This window comes from Colobus angolensis, unplaced genomic scaffold, assembly GCF_000951035.1.
Source record: "Colobus angolensis palliatus isolate OR3802 unplaced genomic scaffold, Cang.pa_1.0 Scaffold237, whole genome shotgun sequence".
Taxonomy (NCBI): domain Eukaryota; kingdom Metazoa; phylum Chordata; class Mammalia; order Primates; family Cercopithecidae; genus Colobus; species Colobus angolensis.
The window spans coordinates 1,150,999-1,163,077 of NW_012115566.1; the positions used below are offsets into that span (position 1 = coordinate 1,150,999).

General features: G+C 48.2%; 1 protein-coding gene across 2 annotated transcripts in view; it reads left to right on the top strand.

Moving 5' to 3' along the window:
• Positions 1-2,185: 2,185 nt before the first annotated feature.
• Positions 2,186-12,079, top strand: part of TRIM27 (tripartite motif containing 27) — a 25,140-nt gene continuing 15,246 nt past the window's right edge. For both annotated transcript variants that reach the window (XM_011944881.1, XM_011944882.1), the window contains exons 1-3: positions 2,186-2,961; positions 4,191-4,286; positions 8,311-8,541. In XM_011944881.1, the coding sequence (XP_011800271.1) occupies positions 2,542-2,961; positions 4,191-4,286; positions 8,311-8,541 (747 nt within the window). In that variant the 5' untranslated portion in view covers positions 2,186-2,541. The remainder of the gene's footprint in view (positions 2,962-4,190; positions 4,287-8,310; positions 8,542-12,079) is intronic.

The window sequence follows — 12,079 nt, forward strand, 5'->3', positions numbered from 1 at the left end:
TAAAATTTATATATTAACTATAAATATTTCCTCCCACTCTGTTCTACCCAACTCATCTATTTTGTTTTACCTTTTAAAAATTTTTTTCCTTTTTTTTCTTTTTTGAGACAGAGCCTTGCTCTGTTGCCCAGGCTGGAGTGCAGTGGCCGGGTCTCAGCTCCCTGTAACCTCTGTCTCCCGCCCGGGCTCAAATGATTCTCCAGCCTCAGCCTCCGGAGTACTTGGAATTACAGGTGTGCACCACCATGCCCAGCGAGTTTCCATATTTTTGGTAGAGACGGGGTTTCACCATGTTGGTCAGGCTGGTCTTGAACTCCTGGGCTTAAGCAATCCGCCCACCTCAGCCTCCCAAAGTGATGGGATTACAGGCATGAGCCAAGGCACCCTGTCTGTTCTACCTTTCTTTATCCCCAGGTCACCTGCCTCCAGAGGTTATAAAGGGTTGGTAAGATAAACACAATCAATTCTGAAAAACAAAGCCAAACTCAAGGCTTGCATCCCACAAGTAAGGGGGAAGATGAAGGGCAGCTTTATCTACCTATCTATATCTCTCATATTTCTGCACTGTATTGTAATGCTTATTAGTCCTTTTTGGAGTAAACGAGAGGAGACATATCCTTTAATTCTTACAAATTGCATTGTTGACCCAACCTCAAACCAAGACCGGACTGTCTTGTGGCCTGGCCCAAGTACACTATGTTTTTCTGGAAATGGGCTAGGGCTATTTGGTACTGGAATGTGAACGACTGGGTACTCAGAGTATGGTTGCAAGGTGGATGTGGGTTTGGGGTTGGCAAGTCCACTCAGTCCCTCAGACTTCTCGTCCCATGGGGCAGAGGACCAGAGGGGAACTCTAAAGTGATGATGTGGGCTGCTTTGCCTATGGAGTAGCCATTCTTTATTCCTTTACTTTCTCAATAAACATACTTTCACTTTGAAAAAATAAAATAAAAATCAAGTGAGGTCTGGAAGCAGAAGCCCGTATTGCTCAGATAGCACGACAATATTGAGAAAATCTCGAAGAAAACTAGGAGACACCAAGTAAGGGATAAGAAAGCAACTTAAAAATGCTGGAGGTCTACTGGATGATAAGACAATGAGTACTGTGGGACTCCCAACACCCTGGGTCACCGTAGGATTCTTAGTCTCTCTATACTTGAGAAAGGAGCAAGCAATTTTTAGTTGCTCCTCAATACAACAACCCTATGTAATGGGCATTTTGTTACTATTTTAATGGATAAACAACCTTATGGTTCAAAAAGTAAAAGATGTAACGAAATCTACTTCTTTACTGCGGTACAGTTATCATCCCCATTTCACACGAGGAGAAACTGAAGTAAATGAATGGTAAACCAACTTGCTTGGGCACAAGCGAGAGGTAGCAGAGCTGGGCTTGTTATTGCCACGCAGAAATGTTACCATCTGATAATTAAACCTTTCTTTTTCTAAACAAAACTGCAAGTGCCTACAAATCGGGCGGTTTAATAAAAGGCCTCACCTATCAGGTGGGCTCAGTCGGTGACCCTCCTCATCCTCCAGCCTCTTGGGGAGGCCAGATGTCTGCGCTCCCCAGCACCGATACAAAGCCAGCTTTCTTTCTTTTTTCTTTTTTTTTCGAGACCGAGTCTCGCTCTGTTGCCCAGGCTGGAGTGCAGTGGCGATCTCGGGTCACTGCAACCTCCGCCTCCCGGGTTCCAGCGATTCTGCTGCCTCAGTCTCCTAAGTAGCTGGGACTACAGGCGCCTGCCACCATGCCCGGCTAATTTTTCTATTTTTAGTAGAGATGGGGTTTTACCATGTTGGCCAGGATAGTCTCGATCTCCTGATCTCGTGATCCACCCGCCTCGGCCTCCCAAATGCTGGAATTACAGGCGTGAGCCACTGCGCGCGGCCAAAGCCAGCTTTCTTTAGCAGGGGCTGAGACCTGGGCACCAAGAAGAAACCCAACAAAAGACTAGGGGCCTGGGCCCGGCATTCGCGGAAGCTTGTAGGCCCGGAGCGTGTGGCACCATCTGCTTTTGTGACCAGTCCCCTAGGCTAGAGCTTCGGCGCGACCCGCCCAAGGGAGAGTGGCGGAGCTTCCTGGGCCTTTCCAGAGAAAGCAGCTCGGGTCCCGAGGCCACAAAATCTTGTCACACGCTAGAAGCGCGGGCCAAGCCCCGCCCCCCCGAGCCGCCTCTTCCGCTCGCACCGGGGTGGGGTCTACGCGGCCGCCGGGATCCGCTCCGACGCGGCCACGTTGTCCTGCGCGCTTTGCGCGCCTGGCCGTGGGATCCTGACCCTTGGCTACCCGTTCCTGCCCCAGTAGCGTGAGCCGGCTGTATTCCCGCACTCACTCAGGGGGCACAGGCGCAGGGAGCGGCCCGGCCACTCTGAGCCTTCGGTGCGCGGGCGCGTCTGGGATACGGGCCCGGGAGGCACCGCCCTCCGTCCGCCCCGTGCCTCCCAGGAACAGCGAACCGGAGAGAGCGCCGGAGAGTTGGGCTCCGTGCAGAGCTCGGCGCCGGGGCCCATGCCCGTGAGCTCCCGCAGGCCCGCGCCATGGCCTCCGGGAGCGTGGCCGAGTGCCTGCAGCAGGAGACCACCTGCCCAGTGTGCCTGCAGTACTTCGCAGAGCCCATGATGCTCGACTGCGGCCATAACATCTGTTGCGCGTGCCTCGCCCGCTGCTGGGGCACGGCAGAGACTAACGTGTCGTGCCCGCAGTGCCGGGAGACCTTCCCGCAGAGGCACATGCGGCCCAACCGACACCTGGCCAACGTGACCCAGCTGGTGAAGCAGCTGCGCACCGAGCGGCCGTCGGGGCCCGGCGGCGAGATGGGCGTGTGCGAGAAGCACCGTGAGCCCCTGAAGCTCTACTGCGAGGAGGACCAGATGCCCATCTGCGTGGTGTGCGACCGCTCCCGCGAGCACCGCGGCCACAGCGTGCTGCCGCTCGAGGAGGCAGTGGAGGGCTTCAAGGTGAGGGCGCGGATCCGGGAGGGCGGGAGCGCGAGTCGGACAAAGGGAGGAGAGAGCCAAAGGGGCTTCCCTTTTTCCGCCTAGAAAATGGCTGAGCCGGACGTGTGGTTCACAGCCGTCATTTCCTCTCTGTCCGCTCCAGAGCCTCAGCACTCAGATTTGGAGGAAAACCTGTAGCTGGCGAGGGAGCCAGAAGTCTCCCCACCCCCACTCCCCTTTCTCCGTTTGCCCCCATGTTTCCTCTCTCACGGACACATTGTACACAGAGACATGCTTTTGACAGTATAAAAGAAGTGCATAAAATCGCGTGCACATCGACGAGCTGCAGAGACACATGTACTCTCGTCGACTGTCAGACAAAACGCAGTCGGACATTAACTGACTGATGCCCATTCCTTAGTCTATAAGCATTTCTCCAGCACTTTCCTGCAATACGTCCTGGTCTAGAAACTCACAGAAAAGAACAGGCTCTTCACTGCTTAAATCATTTAACTACTCTGAGACTCAGGAGATAACAGTTATGAGGAAGATTGTGGAATCATGTGATGCACAGAGCCCTCTGTGAACTGGCACAGCTAAACAGAAACGTGGAAACAAAATATTACATATAAAACAGTTGTAAGGTGACCTTCAAGGAGTCCATGATACTGTGTATTTTCTGTATGTTGAGGGCTTCAGGAATTCATACACAATTACGTCCGTGTTTAAATATGAATACATTCATGTGTAATTAATCACTTAACATTTATGGACCTTTCAGCTATTTTCTGTCACTCTGGTGAGAACTCTTGAGTAGATTGGGAAGATGGTGTTTGCCCATTTCACACATGAAGGAAATAAGAAGTCACTTTCACAGTATGCTTGTGTGGAAGAGCTACAATACAACATAACTCTAAGCCTCTTACTCCAGTCACAGTTCCGCTAAGTCATGTGATACCCTACCAGGGACAGGTAGATGATTCATTGTTTAAGATAGACACAAATAATCCTGACGAGGTAGCTGAGTGGTTGAAGCGACAGGCTGCTAAGATAGACACAAATTGCCAAATGAGTGGCTTGTTGGCCCCTGCGCCCTGAGTCTTTCTCTTGTGGGTGGCAGTGTGGCCTGAGAACAAGCGCCAACTAGAGACTTGGGATCAGGTGTGTGGACTCCGTGTGTGATTAGAAGTACCATGCTGATGCTAAGGTCTACCTAATTTTGAACTGCCCATCTGTTTTGCTTTTCTCAGGAGCAAATCCAGAACCAGCTTGACCATTTAAAAAGAGTGAAAGATTTAAAGAAGAGACGTCGGGCCCAAGGGGAACAGGCACGAGCTGAACTCTTGGTAAGGGTTGTTGGAATTCACAGTCGCTTCTGCTGGTGCTCCCCTCTTCTGTAGAGCTGATGTTACTTCCCTTAAACTTGTCCAGCATGTCACCCAGAACCTGTAGGTAGAGGGGGATCAACTGCACATGGCAGTGGGAACTCACCCAGAGAACTAAGAGATTCCCTTACTTTTGGGGAAAGGATGGAGGAGCCAAGTTTGGAACCCTTGGAAATCAGACCTGTCAGTATAGTTTAACCTGCTAACTGTGTAGACCAAGGTTGATCCTTGGCAAAGCTGAGATGGGTAAAATTATTGGATACAGTTAGCTTGCGTTGTTACCATTCTGCAGACAAGTGCTAATAGTGGATTTGTGTAAGTCCCACTGTTGCTTCTCTTTGGGTTATTCTCCTTTCTTGACAATGCCTTAATTCTGAATTTTTTGCTCTGCTCTCTTCCTCCAATCTCTCAAGGCCTCGACAAGTGGCTGATGTGTTAATTTATGATAGGGGTATATGGGAATTTTTTCTTTTTTTTTTTTTTCGACAGGGTCTCACTCTGTCACCCAGGCTGGAGTGCAATGGCGAGGTTTTGACTCACTGCAACCTCTGCCTCCCATTTCAAGTGATTCTCCCACCTCAGCCTCCCAGGTAGCTGAGGCTACAGGCATGCGCCAACACACCCAGCTGATTTTTGTATTTTTAGTAGAGATGGGGTTTCACCACATTGACCAGGCAGGTCTCGAACTCCTAACCTCAAGTGATCCACCTGCCTTGGCCTTCCAAAGTGCTGGGATTACAGGTGTGAGCCACTGCACCTAACCGGGAATTTTGTTTTGAAAAGAAAAAAAAACAAGGCAGGGCACACGGGGCTCACACCTGTAATCCCAGCACTCTGGGAGGCTGAGGTGGGCAGATCACCTGAGGTCAGGAGTTGAAGACCAGCCTGGCCATGGTGAAACCCCTTTCTACTAAAAATACAAAAAATTAGTCAGGCATGGTGGTGCATACCTGTAATCTCAGCTACTCGGGAGGCTGAGGCAGGAGAATCACTTGAACCGGGAGGTGGAGTGCCATTGCACTCCAGCCTGGGCAACAAGGGTGAAACTCTGTCTCAAGAAAAAAAAAAAAAAGAAAGTACAGAGACATTTATAATACACATTTGTATATCCACCACTTAGGTGTTTAAAAATGTTTTTTGAACAATAAATAAAACATTACCAGTCTCCACCCACTAGAGGTATTTCTGTCTGAAAAGTAAAGTCCCAGACTAGTAGAGTCTAGCATCACTTTTTCAGTCGTGGTAGGGTGTAGTAAAGAACTTTTGGACCACGAACTTATTCCCATGGTGTCCTTAGATCCCACCACTTGCTCTGCCCACACAATCCACTGAGACTTGAGCTCTCCTTTTTGCAAACAGCTGTGATGGTCTGGGTGCAGTGGCTCATGCCTGTAAACCCAGCACTTTGGGAGGCCGAGGCAGGTGGATCACGAGGGCAGGAGATGGAGACCATCGTGACTAACGGTGAAACCCCGTCTCTACTAAAAAATACAAAAAATTAGCCGGGTGTGGTGGCGGCACCTGTAGTCCCAGCTACTTGGGAGGCTGAGGCAGGAGAATGGCGTGATCCTGGGAGGCAGAGCTTGTAGTGAGCTGAGATCTCCCCACTGCACTCCAGCCTGGGTGACAGAGCGAGACTCTGTCTCACAAAAAAAAAAAAAAAGGAAAGAAAATAGATCTGATGAATGGAGAATCTTCTCAGTGAGCCTGAGTGGACTCAAATCATTATGCACACGATGATATCCTCTGTGGGAGGATTATCAAAGGGGAGAACAGCCCTTTTCTGAGAATCAGGGCACCTGGACATGCTTCTGTGCTCTGACAGCACCCAGTTGTATAGATGGAGTCATACAACCTCTGTGGGTCTCGGTTTGGTCATCTGTGAAACAAGTAGGTTGGACTAGACTAGCAAGGGTAGTACTGCCTTTTTGTCCTCTGCAATGGTGTGTGGGTATTTCTTTTTCTTTTTTTTTTTTTTTGAGGCAGAGTCTTGCTCTGTCGCCCAGGCTGGAGTGCAGTGGCGCGATCTCGGCTCACTGCAAACTCCACCTCCCGGGTTCACGCCATTCTCCTGCCTCAGCCTCCTGAGTAGCTGGGACTACAGGCGCCCGCCACCACGCCCGGCTAATTTTTTTATATTTTTAGTAGAGACGGGGTTTCGCCGTGTTAGCCAGGATGGTCTCAATCTCCTGACCTTGTGATCCACCCACCTCGGCCTCCCAAAGTGCTGGGATTACAGGCTTGAGCCACCGCGCCTGGCCGTGTGTGGGTATTTCTTTGGCTGTCTTCAGAAGAATCGAGTGATTGGGGAGGTTGGGCAGGAATGCTAAATGTCTTACAATGCAAGAAACAGTCCCATGCCAGGCGGAATTGTCCTACCAAGGTGCCAGTAGCACCCCCTTTGAGAAACACTGAATTAGTTGATATTTAAGAATTGTTTCAGCCTTAATTTTTCATTTCTAAGATTATTTTGTATAGTTTAAGTCTTTGAAAGAATTACCCAGCTGACATGAAATATGACCTTTGAAAAGGATTTAATAAACAAAGACATATATGTGCATAGTGAGTGTCTTAAGAAGGGTGGTTAGAGGGATAGTCAGTGTGGGAAGGTTCTCAGGAGAAGCTGAGTTTGGAACAGGTGTTGGTAAATTTTCTAAAAAGAGTCAGATAGTGAATATTTTTAGCTTTGTAGGCTATATAGACTCTGTCACAGCTGATTAGCTCTGTTGTAGCTCAAAAGCGGCTAGCCATTGCCAATATGTAAATGCAGGGCATGGCTGTGTCCAATACGACTTCACTTGGCTCCTTTGGAGCATGTTGCTGGCTCCTTGTTTAGAACAAAAGTTTATATTAGAGTCCTGTTGGTGGTGGGGGTGGGGTGAAGAAAGAAGGACAGTAAGTTATGGTAAACAAATCAGCACCAAGAGGGAATCGTGGGGAGACCACCTCTCTCCCTGCCACCCAAAGCTGGATAGACAGCAGTTGGTGAAGGACAGACAGGGTATGGCTTACACGTGAAGGGCCCAGGAAGATTGGGCAAGAAAACTGTTACTGGTTGTTCCATCCTCCATAGGGCACATATCTGACCCTGTCACTTTCCTGTGTGACAATCTTCCATGCTTCCCAGTTGGGATAGAGTCGTTACCCCCAGCCTCCCAGGCCAGGCATGACAAGGCCTCACCTTTTCTGGTCCCTTCCCTCAACACTCATGTGCTCCAGCCAGATAGCACCATTTGCTTTCTCTCTCCACTGTTTTGCCTGTGCCATTTCTTCTGCCTGGAAAGCCTTCCTGCTCATTGCCTATGTGGTGAACTCTTGTTCATCACATAAACACTGTGTGAAATTGCTTCTGTGAAGATGGTTACCAGCTTCTTCCATTGCAGGCTGTCACCCTTTCTTTAATTACCCATCCATGACTGCGTATATCACATGAACCTGACCCACTTCTCTGAGTTACTTGAGAACAGGGACTGTCTTAATAATCACTGGGGTAAGCCAGGCGCGGTGGCTTACGTCTGTGATCCCAGCACTTTGGGAGGCCGAGGTGGGCGGATCACAAAGTCATGAGATTGAGACCCTGGTTAACACAGTGAAACCCCATCTCTACTAAAAAATACAGAAAGTAGCCAGGTGTGGTGGCGGGCGCCTGTAGTCCCAGCTACTCTGGAGGCTGAGGCAGGAGAATGGTGTGAACCTGGGAAGGTGGAGCTTGCAGTGAGGCAAGATTGCACCACTGCAATCCAGCCTGGGTGACAGGGCGAGACTCCGTGTCAAAAAAAAATCATCATCATCATTATCATCATCACTGGGGTAATTCAGTTCCTGGCCATTATATATGCAGTCAGTAAAGACTGGAAATAATGAGTTGGCACTTTGCTTGTTTTATGCATAATGAGGTCTTGGGGTAGGTGGTCACGGGAGAACTATGAAGGCCCTAGAAATGAGCCATTTCTCTCTTTACTGCCTTTCCCTGTCATCTGCATAGAGCCTAACCCAGATGGAGAGGGAGAAGATTGTTTGGGAGTTTGAGCAGCTGTATCACTCCTTAAAGGAGCATGAGTATCGCCTCCTGGCCCGTCTTGAGGAGCTAGACTTGGCCATCTACAATAGCATCAATGGTGCCATCACCCAGTTCTCTTGCAACATCTCCCACCTCAGCAGCCTGATCGCTCAGCTAGAAGAGAAGCAGCAGCAGCCCACCAGGGAGCTCCTGCAGGTAAGGCTTGCAGAGCCCTGCCAGAGCAGCACCCACTGAAAATATCCTCCCTTCTCCTTTGCCAAGTAGTATCCAGGACCCCCTGTCTTTTTAACTCTGCAGGAATAGCAAGAGCTTGCCAAACTCTATATTGTGCACCTTGGAAGGAAACTATGTAAACTAGAAGTTCTGGTTCACACAACTTGAATTAGTCAATTCCATTGTCTCATGGAAATGGCAAAAAGAAGACCTGGTGCTTGGGCCTGCCCAGCACTGACAAGTGGTCTGATTACAGGCAAGGCTCTCTACCTTTTTGGGCCTCAGTGACCTTATTTGTTCAATAATGAGGGGCTTAGACAATGTGTCATTCAAAGACTCTCCTCACTCCAGTATCTTATAGTTTTAACATATTACTACAGCCATGAAACAATGAGCACTTGAGCAGGAGTGGTTAGGTTAACTGAGCAGTCCTGTGGTTTAATGTTGGTAGAGCAGGTGATAAAGCTGCAGCAGACCTACCCCAGCAAGACTACAGGAAGTGAGCTAATGCCTGTCTGTCGTTTGCTCATTCAGTGCATATTAATTATTTGCTTTGTGTCAGGCACTATTCTAGGCACTGAGATTAAGTGTCAAATAAGCTTTCCTGAATTATTATATTTTAGTGTGTTGATCAGACAGTTCTTATAGGTATTGATAAAAGCCATTAAAAAGACAGTTCTTATAGGTATTGATAAAAGCCATTAAAAAGGGATGATAGCAGGCCAGGCGCAGTGGCTCACACCTGTAATCCCAGCATTTTGGGGGGCCGAGGCGGGTGGATCATGAGGTCTAGGAGTTCAAGACCATCCTGGCCAATAGGGTGAAACCCTGTTTCTACTAAAAATACGAAAATTAGCCGGGCATGGTGATGTGCCTATAGTCTCAGCTGCACGGGAGACTGAGGCAAGGAATTGCCTGAACTCAGGAGGAGGAGGTTGCAGTGAGCCAAGATCACGCCACTACACTCCAGCCTGGGCGACAGAGCAAGACTCTTGTCTGAAAAAACAAATAAAAAATAAAAATAAAAATGTATGATGGCATAGGGCAAGGGTCAGCAAATTATGGTCCAACACTTGTTTTTGTATGTCTTGGGCAATAAGTATGGTTTTTACGTTTTAATTTTAATTTAGTATTATTTGTTTATTTTGAGACTGAGTCTTGCTCTGTTGCCCAGGCTGGAGTGCAGTGGTGCGATCTCGGCTCATTGTAACCTCTGCCTCCTGGGTTCAAGCGATTCTCCTGCCTCAACCTCCTGAGTAGCTGGGATTACAGGTGCACACCACCATGCCTGGCTAATTTTTGTATTTTTACTAGAGACGGGGTTTCACCATATTGGTCAGGCTGATCTCAAATTTCTCACCTCATGATCCGCCTTCCTCGGCCTCCCAAATTGTTGGGATTATAGGCGTGAGCCACTGCACCCAGCCAATTTACATTTTTAAATGGGAAAAATCAGAAAAATGTATTTCTTTTTTTCTTCCTCCTTTTCTTCTTTTTTTTATTTTTGAGATGGAGCAAGGAGGGAGTGGACAACATAGTAATGCAATTGAGGTCAAATAATATCAAAGCTGATACCCATTTGATTCAATAACATGACCATCATTGTAACCTTATGTAGAACTACCACAATGGAATAATTGGGGCAGGAGCCACATTAGTGGGATCTGAGTGCTGGCTAGGTTAGGTGAATGGAGACTACACAAGTAGATGACTATTTGAAGTACAACTGTGAAGGGGATGTAATAAAATACTTAGAGACGAGACAGGATTATGGCGTTTTATCTGGAGGGGTTGGTTAAAGAAACTAGAAGTTAGACATATTTTCAAAATACATATGGAAAGGAGTCTATATTGTAAGGTTTCTAGATGAGGGAGAACACTGAAGCCACAAGAAACCATATACTGGCCGGGCACGGTGGCTTATGCCTATAATCCCAGCACTTTGGGAGGCCAAGGTGGCCAGATCGCCTGAGGTCGGGAGATCGAGACCAACCTGACTAACATGGAGAAACCCCATCTCTACTAAAAATACAAAATTAGCCAGGCATGGTGGCGCATGCCTGTAATCCCAGCTACTCGGGAGGCTGAGGCAGGAGACTTGCTTGAACCATGGAGGTGGAGATTGCAGTGAGCCGAGATCGTGCCACTGCACTCCAGCCTGGGCAACAAGAGCGAAACCCCGTCTCAAAAAAAAGAGAGAAAGAAAGAAACTATGTACTGATCAGCATTGTGCGGTTCCTGAGAAGGCAGGTGGAAATGAGAACTAAAGTACCTATGCCAGGAATTAGTTCCAGGGGGTCTTCTGTTGTATGGGAAGAAATGATTGTTTCAGGGTATGGGAAAGAGGGTCTGTCAGAACTAGTAGGAGCATTTGGTCAGTGAACATCTATTTATAATGTAACCATTCTGCCCTGTTGTGTAACTTTCTTTTTTTTTTTGGAGACGAAGTCTTGCTCTGTCGCCCAGGCTGGAGTGCGGTGGCGTGATCTGGGCTCACTGCAACATCTCCCTCCCAGGTTCAAGCATTTCTCCTGCCTCAGCCTCCCAAGTAGCTGGGATTACAGGCGTGCGCCACCGCGCCCGGCTAATTTTTGTATTTTTTATAGAGATGGAGTTTTGGCCAGGCTGGTCCTGAACTCCTGACTTCAGGTGATACACCCGCCTCAGCCTCCCAAAGCACTGGGATAACAGGTGCGAACCACCGTGCCCAGCCCCTGTTGTGTAACTTTCTTATCAGTTTTGCTTTCTCAAATCTTGACTGCTCTGGTGTGGGCCCTGGGTAAGCAGATGGTCAGTCTCATCCAGGATTGGGGTTTTGCAAGATGGACTTGAGGGTTTTTTTTTTTCCCTTGGTTTTGATTGTTGTTGTTTGAGACAGGGTCTCACTCTGAAACCCAGGCCGGAGTGCGGTGACATGATCATGGCTCACCGCAGCCTTGATCTCCCAGGCTCAGATGATCCTCCCACTTCAGCCTCCTGAGTAGCTGGGACTGCAGGTGTAAACCACCATGCCTGGCTAATTTTTGTAATTTTAGTAGAAGTGGAGTTTTGCCGTGTTGCCTAGGCTGGTCTTGAACTCCGGGACTCAAGCAGTCTATCCGCCTCAGCCTCCCAAAGTGCTAGGATTACAGGTGTGAGCCACCACATCCAGCCTTCTTCATTTTTTTAATTGTAAAATATACATAACCTAAATTTCACCATTTTAAACTGTAAAACTCTGGCACAAAGTAGCATTTCGTAAATCCACAGTGTTGTACAATTATCAACCACTGTCTGGATCCAAAACATTTTTACCACCCAAAAGGAAACCTCACACTAATAAGCAATCACTCCTCATTTCCTTCTACCCCGAACTCCTGGCTCTATGGATTAATCTATTCTAGATATTAGATATAATTGAAATCATACAGTATGTAGTCTTTTTCTTTCACTTAGCATATTTTTTTTTTTTTTTTTTGAGACGGAGTCTCGCTCTGTCGCCCAGGCTGGAGTGCAGTGGCCGGATCTCAGCTCACTGCAA